The sequence below is a fragment of the Clytia hemisphaerica genome, unplaced genomic scaffold, assembly GCF_902728285.1.
Source record: "Clytia hemisphaerica strain Z4C2 unplaced genomic scaffold, Clytia hemisphaerica genome assembly, whole genome shotgun sequence".
Lineage (NCBI taxonomy): Eukaryota > Metazoa > Cnidaria > Hydrozoa > Leptothecata > Clytiidae > Clytia > Clytia hemisphaerica.
Window position 1 is genome coordinate 693109 of NW_027103968.1, and position 15715 is coordinate 708823.

General features: G+C 34.5%; 1 protein-coding gene across 2 annotated transcripts; it reads left to right on the forward strand.

The window, feature by feature from the left end:
* The first annotated feature begins 611 nt into the window (after positions 1 to 611).
* On the forward strand, positions 612 to 14930 carry LOC136810423 (uncharacterized). 2 transcript variants are annotated; one of them, XM_067066989.1, is made up of 8 exons: positions 612 to 668; positions 5520 to 5597; positions 10346 to 10658; positions 10935 to 11062; positions 11338 to 11670; positions 11886 to 12176; positions 12858 to 12945; positions 13379 to 14930. In XM_067066989.1, the coding sequence occupies exons 3-8, from the start codon at positions 10409 to 10411 to the stop codon at positions 14818 to 14820; spliced, it is 2532 nt and encodes an 843-aa protein (XP_066923090.1). In that variant the 5' UTR covers positions 612 to 668; positions 5520 to 5597; positions 10346 to 10408; the 3' UTR covers positions 14821 to 14930. The 2 variants fall into 2 exon arrangements, with proteins under 2 accessions (XP_066923090.1, XP_066923089.1); XM_067066988.1 differs by lacking the exon at positions 5520 to 5597 and having other exon boundaries at positions 614 to 668.
* The last annotated feature ends 785 nt before the right edge of the window (positions 14931 to 15715 follow it).

Here is a 15715-nt window from a genome sequence, read left to right on the forward strand (position 1 = left end):
CCTCTATCTCTGAAAACACTTTTACCTGAAACACCTTTTCTGAACCTTTCATGGTTTTCTGGGTGTTTTTGGCAAAAAATCTTCCCAGAAACACCTTACCTCTCGAGGTAAGTGTTCAAAAGTGTTTTCTGCAAACCAGGTAAGCAATGTGTTTTTAAAAACATGAAAGGTTCAGGCTCTTAAAAAAAAGAAATCACAAAAATCCATGAAAAATAAAAAAAACAGCCATGTGCAGTTAGATTTACCTGAGTTTCATAACGATTCCTATCACCTTGATGGCGCGTACTTAAGGTCTATCCTTTTTCTTGAAAGAGTTTTCCGCGTTGTGTGCCAATAAAGATAGAGGTTAAGCTTTTTATCCAACTTTTAGCTTTTATTCATAAGTTTTATTTGCTAGATTTTTCGTTTTTGTATCGGTTCCTTATTTTCATTATGTTATGAAAGGGTATATTAAATCAAATTTAATGAAATTTATCTCTATATATATTATTTAATTACATAAAAAATATGCACTTTATGGTCCTGAAATTATATGAAAGTAACACCCTCCGATTTTTGTTTTGATTTTAACTTTCACTTTCAGTTTCACTTTCACTTTCAATCAAAATGTCGAGTTTTTCTATTTTTAAGAGGAAGCTGGAAGAACTGACAATGATACAACTGAAATTGTAAGTTTTGAAGATATAGTTTTGTATTTTACTTTATCTATGATTACCTGCCTAAGCCATCACCTATAATATGTCAAAATTATAACAAAGTAAAGGAGAACTTTTTATAAATAAAACCTCTTCTTTACTTTGTATTATATTGACATTGTATAGACCTTTTTTAAAGAGGCAGCCATATTGAATAATTATGTACTCCAGCATAAAAACAATTATACAGCCATGCATAATTACTGTATCATGCATATTTTAAAAATTATGCATGGCTGTATCATTGTTTTTATCAGTTACATCAAAATGCCTCGAAAATGTCAATATGAAAATTGCGTAATCAGAGAACGTATGGCTCGCTCATTATAAAAAGGCCGAGACAAACTTTCAATAATTGGATTGTAACATCGAGTTAAGTCTCTTTTGTTAAGTCACCAGGGGGTAAATAAAACAGACCTTGATACATTTATCGTTCGTTTCAACTTGGCCATTTGTTTAAAACTCAGCCTCCTAAATATTTGGGGTAGGTAAAATATGTACAAAGAAATTCATACTTTTCCAACCCGGCCAATCTTTAAAAAAGAAGCGAACAATAAAATGTAATTACCCTTTCCAAATAAACCTCTTCGGTGGCGAGCGTAGTCTACTCTGACGTAATTGTACAATTTATGTAATGGGAGTTTGACATAGTAATGTAATGTTGTTTGGGGAATTATGAAGTTCTCTGGGATTTCGATTGCATTTATTCAGGTTGATTTTTTATGACTTCTAATGGTACTTTTTCTAACGAGTTTGATTACTCTGTTCTCACACTTATGTCTTTTTTTTTCGCGTCCTTTTCCGTGATTACTTTTATTTATATTTTTAAAGACAGGTAAGAAGGCATATTGATGTAACTGTTTATGCTGGAGTACATAATTATTCAACATGGCTGCCTCTTTAAAAAAAGGTCTATTGTCATTGACAATTGATTGCCATTGACAACTCTCTCTTTCTCCATCTACAGGCTTCTGTGTAAGCAGAGTAAGCAGAGATATATGTGATATCCTTATTCAGTTAGTCACACTAGCGTCCCGCCAAAATGCATACCGTGAGAGGTCCTAAAGCCGACAGCCCAGCCTAATTCCGACCCCCCAAATAACTGTTATGAAAAAAAATTCTATGTTTACAAACATTCTCTCTCCAAGTTGAACGATAAACTATTGCTAGAAATTTTGAAACAAAACATCTAACAAGATAGCTAGCTGTAATGTCAAGATGTCAATTAATGTAATTAAAAAGTGCGAGTTGTAAAAATAATTACCTTTTATTCTGGATCCCTTGCTCATGTTTAAAACGATAACAGTTTTGTAATAAAAGTGACTTGTGCGGGAAAAATACGAAACGACTTGGACTAGTTTCCATCAAGAAACAAACAGACTAAATTGTAAAAATTGCGCGAAGTTGAAAAAAGGGCGGATGTGGTAGCACTAATTTGAATAACAAACATCGAATCAATGAGGCAAATCCTTTTTTTAAATGTTATTTTTAAAGGAATGAAGCTGTCTCTCTATCAAGTAAAGTATCTGAAGAATTTCAAAGGTTGATAGCAGGGTTAATGCAAAAGAGGATCAAATAAGAAAGATTGAATACACTTTTTCAACCGTAGTCGCGCAGGAATTTTTTTGTCCGCTTTATCCCACCAAAACCGTCCAAATCCTTTTTTGACCCATTTTTCTATTGTTTATTGGTGCGAATAAAGGACTGGGACGGTTTTAGTAGGATAAAGCGGACAGAAAAATGCCCGCGCGGCAATTGGTGGCTACGGTCGAAAAGGTGTATATACTAACGTGTATCTAAGAAATACGTCATCTTTGGACGAATCACATCCACCGCCCCAATTGATCAAGCAACCACCGTCTTGTCTTGTTAACCACGGTATAATTCTAGTTAGGGTTGAACTATCAACGCCCTCTTTACCACCTATAAGTCCGGATGTTTATTTACGGAAGGCCCGCAATCGGACAGCTCTTCATTTAAGTGTACTCTTTGACGACATATATTATCTTTACTAGAATAGGAGCAAGGTGTCATGTAGTACATAATAATTGTAATATACGTCGTCTATTTGTATTCTTATCATGTAATATATAATATAATGTAATATACGTCGTCTATATGTATCCTTACACAAAGTCCTAAACCCGCAATCAAGCCAAGTGCTAGTGTAAAGTAATAGAAACCAGGCTTGATTACGTAACGTTTCAAAATGAGCACGCTTGTACACAGACCTCTTTTATATTTTCGTGTGCTTTGGAAAATCAAAACATTTCGTTACTTTTTATGATGCTGTTACTACTGTTGTCATTTATGACGTTGTGCATATTGCAATAAAAAAACATGTTTTGTTATAAAAAGCAATTATTGTTATTCTGGTTCAATTGGTTCAGTGTATCAAATCTGTCAGTTTAGTTGACACTTTGGTATCTTCGTTGCGTCACATCGAAAGGTTTGTTTTTATTTTAGTTTGTATCTTTGAAAGACCCCATCGGCTTTAGGCTGGGCTGTCGGCTTTAGGACCTCTCACGGTATCAAAGATATTAATGCTGCGAAAGTGCTATATCGTTTTTACTTGACTTGACTCTCAAGCAAAAAAATGCACCGCAAAACTTCTAAAGAGATTCATGAAAAAATAACCCAGCGCTTTTTAATGAAATTAACATTTTCAAAAATTTTGAGAAATTGCCTACTGTAAAATTTGAGCCATAGATAGGTGAAAAAATTTGAGCCAAGCCAACCTTGAAAACTAATTTGAAGATCAACTTCACAAGCAAAAGATCTACGGGGGAGGCGGAATTGAATGACAAAATTTGGTTGGTTGATATTTGGCTGCTGCACGCTTTATTTTGTTTCAAACTTTCAAGTTTTAATTAATTGTCTTGCAAACTTGATTCATGTAACTCTCATCCTTGTTGTGCAAATATACATCCTGTAGATGACTGATGTTGATTTTTCTGAAAGCTAGATTTCCTAGTGTGACTAACTGTTATTTTCATTTAATGCTCTTTTAATAATGGTGTTTGCATTTTACTTTCACTTTAGCCAGTGCAGTGTAGTGTTGAATCAGCTTCCTGTAGGTAGAAGAGGAAAAAGTTAAAGTGTCACAAGCTCTACAATCAAGGTCATAATAATTGGGAAAAAAAGGGAAATTCCCCAGGAAGTTTTGGAACCACAATCGATTTGTAAGTTCTCTAAAGTAAGTTTGAAGGTCTGAAGGTTAGTGTTTTAACGCTAGACTTAGGACAAAGTTTTTTTTGGTACTTTTTTAACACCTAAAGATTCTTCAAATGTTTTGATTGTCAAAAGAATAAAAATGAATCGTTAAAATCGGAAAATCTTGATGTTAGTAACGTCAATTAACCTCAATCAAAACTTTAAACTGACTGATGCTGCATTGCAAGAAAAACACTCTCAATTCTTGTACAAAAGCAAAAGAGGGGAAAAAACAGTGACTCACACTGTTTCTCAAAAATGGCGCTTTTTCGAAAGGGAATCTTTTCAAATTTTCTTCATAGCTTTTGAACACGTGAAACAAATCCAAAGTATGATAGCTCAAAATTTAAGTTAGCCTTTCTTCTTTTTTGATGGTGAAAAGTTTAGGTATATAATATTTTTAGTTTTCTTACAATCTTTATAATTCAAACTTACTGGGTCCTAGGTCCTTTTAGTATGAAGTATTATAGATGGATAGATAGATACTTGTATACTTTTTTTTGTAACACTTGATAATATAGGATAGGTGTAAGTATGTTTCACAGCATATGTTTCAGAATAGTTTTATTCGCAATTGAAAATGCGAGTAGAGTTTGCTTGGGTACCAAGCTGTGGTACTAGACCAGTGCCGAAAAGTTGTACTTTCTTGTTTTTTTAAATTTATCTGAGACCACCACCACTTAGTACCCTGGTACTAAGTTGAATTTACCCCCTAAAATAGGTATACCACCCCTTAGTACCCGGTACAATCTTATCATCATTGAGAAATGACACACCACCGTTAAGTATCCTGTACTAAGTTGATTTTCCCCCTCAAAATAGGTATACCACCCTTTAAATCTTAATAATGGTACTTTCTGGTATATACACCTCCTTTAAATGTTCTAAAAAAACTTCCTTTTTTTAACTTCATTTTTTATGAAAATTTCAAAATTTCTGTACTACACGGGAGTTATTTGATGAAGAAGTGGTGGTTTCCCCCTCATTTTGGTCATAAATCGATTATAAAATGACACTTCTACATCAAATAACTCCCATTCATACAGAAATCAGCCATACTTCTTAAAAGTCTTCTACATAGTTTTTCAAGAGCTTTCAGATTCTATAAATTGGTTTTGGCCTAAAATGAGTTTGAAATTTCCATAAAAAATGAGCTCTTGGGCTTTACCCTAGGTTTTCAATAAATGGGTCCAGAAATAAGGGCTACCCTTAAAAAATTTCTGGACCGCCCTTCTAATATCAATCCACAGGGTATTAGGCATGTTGTCTGGTCCGAATTTGGTGCTTTGCTCCAAATTTGACTATAACAAGAAATTTGTTGTGATTTTTCAGGATTTTGAGTACCAGATACTAACTCGATGCTTCATATTTGGTATTGATGACCACCATTTAGTCCCTTGATACAAAGTTGCAAAAATGTTTTTTTCAATTAGGACCACCACTTAGTACCATGTACTAAGTTTTTTTTTACTTACCTTATCAGACCACCACCCGGCACTGGCCCCCACAACTTAGTACCCACCCCCCTTTTTTAATAACCCAATGCGGTCTTCCGATTTTTTACTTTTGATACTGATCTACCTACCTTTGATTACCTTTGATGTGTTTCAGCAAATTCTCTGCTCACTCAACCCGTGGGGTCCGGTGTTTGACCATTTCTATGGTATCTTCGTTGCGTCACATCGAAAGGTTTGTTTTTATTTTAGTTTGTATCTTTGAAAGACCCCATCGGCTTTAGGCTGGGCTGTCGGCTTTAGGACCTCTCACGGTATCAAAGATATTAATGCTGCGAAAGTGCTATATCGTTTTTACTTGACTTGACTCTCAAGCAAAAAAATGCACCGCAAAACTTCTAAAGAGATTCATGAAAAAATAACCCAGCGCTTTTTAATGAAATTAACATTTTCAAAAATTTTGAGAAATTGCCTACTGTAAAATTTGAGCCATAGATAGGTGAAAAAATTTGAGCCAAGCCAACCTTGAAAACTAATTTGAAGATCAACTTCACAAGCAAAAGATCTACGGGGGAGGCGGAATTGAATGACAAAATTTGGTTGGTTGATATTTGGCTGCTGCACGCTTTATTTTGTTTCAAACTTTCAAGTTTTAATTAATTGTCTTGCAAACTTGATTCATGTAACTCTCATCCTTGTTGTGCAAATATACATCCTGTAGATGACTGATGTTGATTTTCTGAAAGCTAGATTTCCTAGTGTGACTAACTGTTATTTTCATTTAATGCTCTTTTAATAATGGTGTTTGCATTTTACTTTCACTTTAGCCAGTGTAGTGTAGTGTTGAATCAGCTTCCTGTAGGTAGAAGAGGAAAAAGTTAAAGTGTCACAAGCTCTACAATCAAGGTCATAATAATTGGGAAAAAAAGGGAAATTCCCCAGGAAGTTTTGGAACCACAATCGATTTGTAAGTTCTCTAAAGTAAGTTTGAAGGTCTGAAGGTTAGTGTTTTAACGCTAGACTTAGGACAAAGTTTTTTTTGGTACTTTTTTAACACCTAAAGATTCTTCAAATGTTTTGATTGTCAAAAGAATAAAAATGAATCGTTAAAATCGGAAAATCTTGATGTTAGTAACGTCAATTAACCTCAATCAAAACTTTAAACTGACTGATGCTGCATTGCAAGAAAAACACTCTCAATTCTTGTACAAAAGCAAAAGAGGGGAAAAAACAGTGACTCGCACTGTTTTCTCAAAAATGGCGCTTTTTCGAAAGGGAATCTTTTCAAATTTTCTTCATAGCTTTTGAACACGTGAAACAAATCCAAAGTATGATAGCTCAAAATTTAAGTTAGCCTTTCTTCTTTTTGATGGTGAAAAGTTTAGGTATATAATATTTTTAGTTTTCTTACAATCTTTATAATTCAAACTTACTGGGTCCTAGGTCCTTTTAGTATGAAGTATTATAGATGGATAGATAGATACTTGTATACTTTTTTTTGTAACACTTGATAATATAGGATAGGTGTAAGTATGTTTCACAGCATATGTTTCAGAATAGTTTTATTCGCAATTGAAAATGCGAGTAGAGTTTGCTTGGGTACCAAGCTGTGGTACTAGACCAGTGCCGAAAAGTTGTACTTTCTTGTTTTTTTAAATTTATCTGAGACCACCACCACTTAGTACCCTGGTACTAAGTTGAATTTACCCCCTAAAATAGGTATACCACCCCTTAGTACCCGGTACAATCTTATCATCATTGAGAAATGACACACCACCGTTAAGTATCCTGTACTAAGTTGATTTTCCCCCTCAAAATAGGTATACCACCCTTTAAATCTTAATAATGGTACTTTCTGGTATATACACCTCCTTTAAATGTTCTAAAAAAACTTCCTTTTTTTAACTTCATTTTTTTATGAAAATTTCAAAATTTCCTGTACTACACGGGAGTTATTTGATGAAGAAGTGGTGGTTTCCCCCTCATTTTGGTCATAAATCGATATAAAATGACACTTCTACATCAAATCCCATTCATACAGAAATCAGCCATACTTCTTAAAAGTCGTCTACATAGTTTTTCAAGAGCTTCAGATTCTATAAATTGGTTTTGGCCTAAAATGAGTTTGAAATTTCCATAAAAATGAGCTCTTGGGCTTTACCCTAGGTTTTCAATAAATGGGTCCAGAAATAAGGGCTACCCTTAAAAAATTTCTGGACCGCCCTTCTAATATCAATCCACAGGGTATTAGGCATGTTGTCTGGTCCGAATTTGGTGCTTTGCTCCAAATTTGACTATAACAAGAAATTTGTTGTGATTTTTCAGGATTTTGAGTACCAGATACTAACTCGATGCTTCATATTTGGTATTGATGACCACCATTTAGTCCCTTGATACAAAGTTGCAAAAATGTTTTTTTCAATTAGGACCACCACTTAGTACCATGTACTAAGTTTTTTTTTACTTACCTTATCAGACCACCACCCGGCACTGGCCCCCACAACTTAGTACCCACCCCCCTTTTTTAATAACCCAATGCGGTCTTCCGATTTTTTACTTTTGATACTGATCTACCTACCTTTGATTACCTTTGATGTGTTTCAGCAAATTCTCTGCTCACTCAACCCGTGGGGTCCGGTGTTTGACCATTTCAACAATTGAATTCGAGTCAGCCATCCTGTAAGGGCGATAGGCAGGGAGCAGTGGCTGGTCGGGAACATCTTGGAAAAATTGATCAAGTTGTTTTTTGAAGGAATTTTTGGAACATTTGGTCTTGTCACGTATTTTTCTTGGTAACACATTGAATAGTCTTGGACCGGTGTCTGAAAGGCAGCTCTTCCAAATGTTCTTAATGTTGTATCCTCCGCTTGCTCTGCCATATTTCGATTTTACTCTGTCTCTGTTTTTCTTTAAAAAAGTGTAATTTTCAATCTCAAATATTATGTGTACACCTTTTTTCCGTTTTTTTGTCAAAAAAAATTTTTTCAGTCAAAGTGGAAGAAAAGTTACACGATTTCATTTTGGTAAAATCGCGATCTTGAAATCTTTTTTTGATCCAGAGTGATAACCATTTAAATTTCAAAACGAAGTTCGTCTTATGATGGATTATTTACTCAAATAATTGTCTCTTTCGGAAACAACAAAGACAAAAGAGAGAATTCAGCTGATGTTTATTCTCACCTCTATTGAATAGTAATATTTTTGACACATTTCACTGATTACTCAAATAAACAGCAATCATCTCGTTAAAAATTTCAAATTGATGTAGAAAAAAACGAAATTTTACCACACCATACTACTTTTAACGAAGTTAAAGTCACCCATAGCATTTAGATATCGACTTCATTCTTTTTTTATGAGATTCCCAAAAGATCAAACTTAAAAAGTGTTTAGGATTTTATTTCTTAACCGAGTTGTTTTTCCTCAATTTATAGATAACTGAAAAAATCACATTTAAATTTACTTTTTTATCGATATTTTTACAGAATTTAGGATTTAAAGAGTTAAAGTCAATTCCAAATAAAATCCCAAGACTCTTTTTTAGTTCAATCTATTGGGAACATAGTATCGAAATTATTTTTTCAAAATTCAAGAGCTATGGGTGACTTTAACTTCTTTGAAGTAGGTAAGGTTGAAATTCTTAAGATTTTAATTATATCCTGCCCAGTTTTTTAAATTCAGCTGAAACTTTTACCATTAGAAAATTCAGAAAATATATACTTTTGATATATGAAAATTTGTTGTTCTAACAGATATGATCAATTAAAGAGAATGTGTCAAGAAAGGTGAACACATTTCGGTTAAGCCTAAAAACAGTTGTTTTGAGCTGTTTGTAAGATATTTGAGGTAGGGTACAGATGAAGGTTTTGTTTGTTGGCAAAGTCCTTGTATATTGACAAACGAAAACATATTCAGTGTAGGTTTAGAAGTAGTTTTGGTAGTCGGGTCACGTCAGCATCAGTAAGGGCAGTCACTGTCCCAGTAGATTCCTTGGAAATGTTGGTTCCATTGTTTGGTGCTGGGGTGGTAGATGATGTAGGGGATGTTGACGATTGAATGTTTGTTGAGGTTGATTTGACAAATCGTGGTTCCTGAACTGTATTTGTTGGTTTTGGTTGCTGAAACAATTGTTCACAAGAGAGATTATTTCTGTGCTAAAGTTGTCCAGGATTGCGAGAAAATCCTGAGGTTCATCATTACGATTGTTTTGCTTTTTCTGATGTCGTTTGGTTCCCTTGACATGCGTGAATTTGTAGTCAAGATTAAAGCACTCCTCTCTTGTAATAGATGATGAGCACATCCTCGGGTGGAAGCTTTGGCACTTATGGTACCTAGGTTGCAGCCTCTTGGTTGTTTGTTGCCATATTTGAGCAATTTTTTACAGGCTTTAGGATGGATAAATTGACAGCCTCGGCCTTTCAGTCCATATTTACATTTTCCCTTTTATGTAAAAGCGACATATTTGATCATTTGTCTTTGATTTGGTCTGTAAACATTCCAACAACTTCCATTAAAATGATCTGTGACAGCTAAGTCTACCATTTTGTGTGCAGTTTGAGGATTGAGCCGAGAAAATTGAATCTGTCAATCATTTTCTCAAGCTAAGAGTATGCGAAGCAATTCTAGCTTACAATAGTGCCGCGGATCATCAGTGGATAGTATTCAATTATCATTATCACTTTATTTTCATTCCGAGAACTTTTTCAAAAAAAGATAATGAAGTAAAGAATCTATTGCTATTTTATTGCTTTATCAAGATAAAAAGTTATAATACGCTAAAGTTATATTAGCAAAACTTGCTACGGAAATCCAACAATGTATTGAAAAAAGGATCACTTTCTAATGGTTATAGTTGTAGAGGCAATGTTTCATTGCCACAATTATTTCAAGGATTGTCAAATTATATTTTCTTTCATATAGAAATTTTCTGTATGCGCTATTAGGTGGACAAATTGTACACTTTATCAACCCTTCTACTTTTAGATAGAACTACAAAGAACACCACTTATTATTACTATGTTAGTATAATAATCCATTCCACATCGAATGGCTAATGAGTTTTTCACACACAAGATGCATCTTTATCTGAAGAGTGGAGAAAGTGAAAGATGGCTAACAGTTCAACTTGTTGACGGTCACATACCAAGAATTGCTGGTCTATCAGATGATGATACTCTAGCGGTATCAGACAATTTGGAACCAGCAATATGGTTTCGCGTGATGGTCCTACAATCAATAACAATAGACTGTGATAAACGTGTTGCTTGTTGGAGGAACGCTACTATCGACAAAACGAGTAAGTGTTGTATATTGATGTATCTATTGAATAAGTTGAGAAGAAGTTAACCCAGTAATTTTTTATCTTTAGTTCTCTGTTCTTCAAAAAAATAATATATATATAGGTTTTGATGAAATGAGTTCCAATTAGGATCCCATTGAACAATAGAATAATGATTTTCAATGTGTTATCTATCTACATTATAGAGCATATTTTAACTTTTTTTCCTGGTGTACTTGCTAAATAATTAGCGTAAACTCAATCTAAAATTGTCATTGTATTGCTCTTTTACAGCTGGTGAACCATTGACTCATTGGTTATCTGGAGAAGATAGTTTTTATGACTGGGATGATGATATTGACGAACTCTTTAATCTTGCATGCACTCTGGTTCAAGAAAATCCTCTCGCTGAGCCCAATGAGGTTTGACCCTTCTATTTTGATTATTTAATATCTTGCCTATTGAAATTATATTTAAAAATGATATATTGATATAAAGACTGAAACACTAGTAACTTGTTAAATAATAGATCTCCATGTTGTATTTTTCATGACTACTAGAAACTATAAGGATTTGATAACCCATTAATTAAAAGCACATGTGCTCAGAAGATTCTTTATGACGATGGAGATTTCAAACAACTTTATCAGGTAATTTACTACCTAAATTTTTCTTCATGTTTATTTTTTCACTTTAGGAATCAAGGAGAGAGAAAATTATTGTATACGAACAAAATCTCTTTAAAATGTTGCACTGCTACGTGTTACCAAGGATCCAGCTTTATCCTGCCGATTTAGAAAGTGTCAACAATGCATTGAAAGCCCAAAACAAAGCTATATCTCAACTTGAAGATGTGACCTTGATGCATACCCGATTAGCTGAACATTATATGACACAAATGAGGAATATCAGAGAGGTGGAAGTCTTACCAATGTTAGATGAGCTAGTGAACGGGGGACAAGTTAGTGAAGAGCTGTTTGAAACTTTGATGTATGATATCAAGAAGGCTGAACCAGCTCTTAGAAATGAGGTATATTTTTTACTTTTGAACTGACATAGTAGTTTTTTTCGAAGTTTTTCAAAAAGATGAAAACACTTTTTGCTTTTAACGACTTCGGCCTGATTATACCTGTTCAAAATATCCAGATCTTATTTTACCACGAAAGTCCCAAGAAATTGAGCTTAAGTTGGTGCAACAAGAGGTTTTGCATGATTCAGAGGTTATTTCTTAATTCATTTTCACAGATCAACCAAGCACAACTGAAAGTTGATAATTTAAAAGAAGCCATGTCTAAAGGAGCTGTCAGTCGAAAAATCACCAATGATTTAGCAGAAGCCAGACGTACCCGAGATCAAGTTCACCAGAGCCTAGCGAACCTCCTAATGGGGAAAGCTTTGGCTCAAACATCATTGGATATAGCACAACAAGTTCGGGATATGAAGATTGAGTTGAATGAATCTTGCTCACAGTATGTTCGTTTGTATCGGAGAGTTAAAGAAGAAAAGATGGTCTCAACGCAAACACTTGACAAGAAGGTAAACAAATTTCTAAAACAAACTGTAATGGAAGCCTGGAATTAGACAATCATCCGGAGAAATTTCTTAACTTTTCTTTATAGTATTTCTCAAAACGTGTGTTGTAAAAAGTTTTTTCCAAATTTGGTTTCGGATCAATCGGTCTTGTTAGCGCAAGCAATTTAAAGCTTTACCAAGATGACGTTTGAATTTTTTAAAATTTCCTCATCAAAACTATCTTGCTATAAATAAGACCAAGTCCTTAATAGCCCTGACCTCATTAAAGGTCAAAATATGCATTTGAGATCATAATTAAATTGGTTAGAAAAACCGAAAGCAGGAAAATTAAAATTTTGCAATTTTCCTCTCACATGGTTACTATGTAACAATAAACAAAGTCTGGGTCATCGACATTTCATTATTAATAGAGAATGAATAAGGATGAAGACAATTTCAAGTATAGTAGAACCTTCTGTAAGTTTATCCAATGCTTTAAAGGAGTTAACTAAAATTTTCTTTTTGCCGCGATTTAGCCAAAAAAGCTGGTCCTTGTAAGCGGAATTTTGTCTGCTAATAGACTACTAAGAGAAATCTTCAACGTTAGTCTGGTGAAAATAGCTTTGGTGTTTACATCGTGAATCCTTTGAAAGATAGAAAAGAATATGATTTTTTTTACTCTTTTCCAATTTATCAATTCTGTAGTTACGAGCACTTGGTGTACGCGAATGTATATTGTCAGTCATCAAAGATCTGGAGAAGGATAGCCCAACATATGGTGAAGATCCCGAGAGTAAGTGACTATATTCTTCTGGGTTGTTTCTGTGGTGTGTCTTTTACATAAATAAAATGGCAGACCATCAGCGACATGTACATTTTTGGCCGAATTAGCATTAGCATTAGTAGTATTAACCTACCTCTAGATTTAGAGAAGGATAGTCCAACATATGGTGAAAATGTTTTGTATGGCTTAAATAAAGGTCAGCTTCATGTACATTTTTTTGGAGAGATTCTAATACTCGTTACAATTTTTTAGATTGCAAACACTCAAGAGTAAATTATTTTTTTTAGTCAAAGTTACTGAGAAACTCACTCAGGACTTGTTGGTTACTATTATACCCGCAAATTGCATTATGGAGATTGCTTTACCAAGAGCTTTGCCAATCTTGTTATTTTACTTCCGTTTTTTTTGGTAAAGGTACTCTATTTATTGACCCTTCTTTTAGTCAAAGAGACGAAACCAGAATGGCAGACGCTGAACCAACGAATTTCATCTATTGTACACAACAAGGAACACCCTGTTGGTATCAAGTTCAAAAACTTCACACAAGAATTGCAATTAAATTACCAGAAGATCATGCGAACTACCGCTAATATCGTGTACGGCTCTTCGCGCTTCATGACCAGTTATAACGAGTTTTACGTCATCAGTGAACAAGATTTAGGATTGAATAAAGTCTTCTTGACTGACCAATGTAATGTCGTATTACAGCATTTGTACATGGTGTCTGAGCTTCTCTCCGAACACTTCAGTAAGCGGACACAAATGTTTATGCGAAAAGTGAGGTTATGTTATGAGAAATGTTTCTTTAATCGAATCGGGAGAGATTTGATTCTAGTCTATCGTGTTGTACATGGGAAAGTCATGCAAACTATTGAAGCAAGAGTGAATGCTTTAAGAGAATTGAGCGTTTGTAAGCTAGGCTTGCAGATGCGTGATGAATGGTGGTTGGAGTTGTTTGAACCTGATCATGAAACGAATTCATTTGAATATTCGGAACCTGAAATGTCGGATGCATCGAATACCGAGGGCCGATCGTACGAAGGTGAGTTCGGTGACGATGAATCAACGAGTGATATATCGGATGAAGATTTTTGTTCCGACGATGAATCGGGCGCCAGTAAGATGCCAATGAACCCGTGGCGAGTACCGATCACCGATCCGGGTCATAAAGAAATAACACAGAATTTATTGCGAAGTAAAAATAAAGTCTTGTCGCGATCTTTGCAAAATCTTCACGACTATGGAATGAATCTTATTGAAGCAAGTACGAAATTATTGGAGGATCGGTTTGAGAAGACTGCTTTTAAGACCTCGCCTGAACTTAACGTTGAGGTCTTTGGGCGTTATTTGGCTGATGAGATAGATGAGACAAAGGAGCATAACATCCGTGAAAATATTCGTCGTTCACAAAGCGTCAACACTATTTTGCATTCTGAATCGTCACATGGTAGCCGTCGCTCAAGTTTGAGACGTACTTCTATACGACACGCTGAAGATACATTTGAAAAGCATTTCGGTAGTGCTATATCACAGATTCGATGTATCTTTACGAATTCAAGTCCCTTAAAGAAAATGCAGTGCTTGACGAATGCGCTTAGGACTGTATCTGAGAAAATTGTCGAGTTGCGATTACGTCTTTATGAAGAAGGCACTGAAGTTGATCGTTCAAAAGTTGCCGTATCTGCAGACGATTTATTGCCGTTGCTTGTATTGTTACTGTTGAAAATGGAACCACACGACGTCGCGAAACTGTACACGGAATTGATCTTTATTTCTGACTTGATGGCGGATTTTTTGAGCTCAGGTGTACATTCATACGCCCTCTGTGAGTTTCATATTGCCTTTCGTGTGTTAGACCAAACTTGTGAAGAGTTACAGCTATAATCAATATCAAAATGATATTTCTTGTGTTATTTAAAAAAAAAGGTATGTAAGTAATGAATTATGTTCTTATTAGATTTGTAAATTTTCTCACATCAAAATCTTACAGTTTATATTTTTCGTTTATCATTTTTAAGTAAGAGTTTGTGCATACGGTAGACTCTCGCTTATTCGAATCTTTCTATTGTTTAAACTTATTTTCCAGTTCCCATCAAGAAGAAACCTTCTTAGAATACTTTCTACAATTCGAATCACTCTGTGATTCGAACAAATTAGATTCCTCCTTCGAGTTTGAATTAGTTAGAGTGAACTGCACATAATTTTTCATTACGGTTACAAATAGTTTTTAGTAAAGCAATTATTATCTGGCGATCAGTAAGCATATCTAAATGCTGATAAGGTTGACAATTACCAAGCATGAAAAGTAGGCCATTTTACAGTCGCAACAGGGGGGGACGCGCAGTTACTACAAGACATGATGTGTAGTAAGTGCTTTTTCAACAATTTTTTTCAGGACCACCACCCTTTGCAGTTACTACACCTTGGTAGTAACTGTTTTCTGAAAAGATTTCCAGGTACCACCCCTGTTTTAGAGTGATATCATCAAAAACATGCTCGAAATTACCCTAAATTGCGATTATTTTTCAACCTAATACCATTTTGTGCTAGATTTTCTTTTAATTTACTTGGTTAACAGCTGTTGAGAACATTTTAATGATAATTACAGAAAAATAATTTCAAAGTTGGGTCTGAGAAAAATTTTTTCTCCGTCCATTTATAACAAAAATATTTTTTTTAACAAAGAATTTAAAAAGAATTAAAATATAAGCACTTACTACATCAAAAGTGCTAGTTTTAGTGTTTGGCACCACCCCCAAACAGCAGTTACTACACTGTG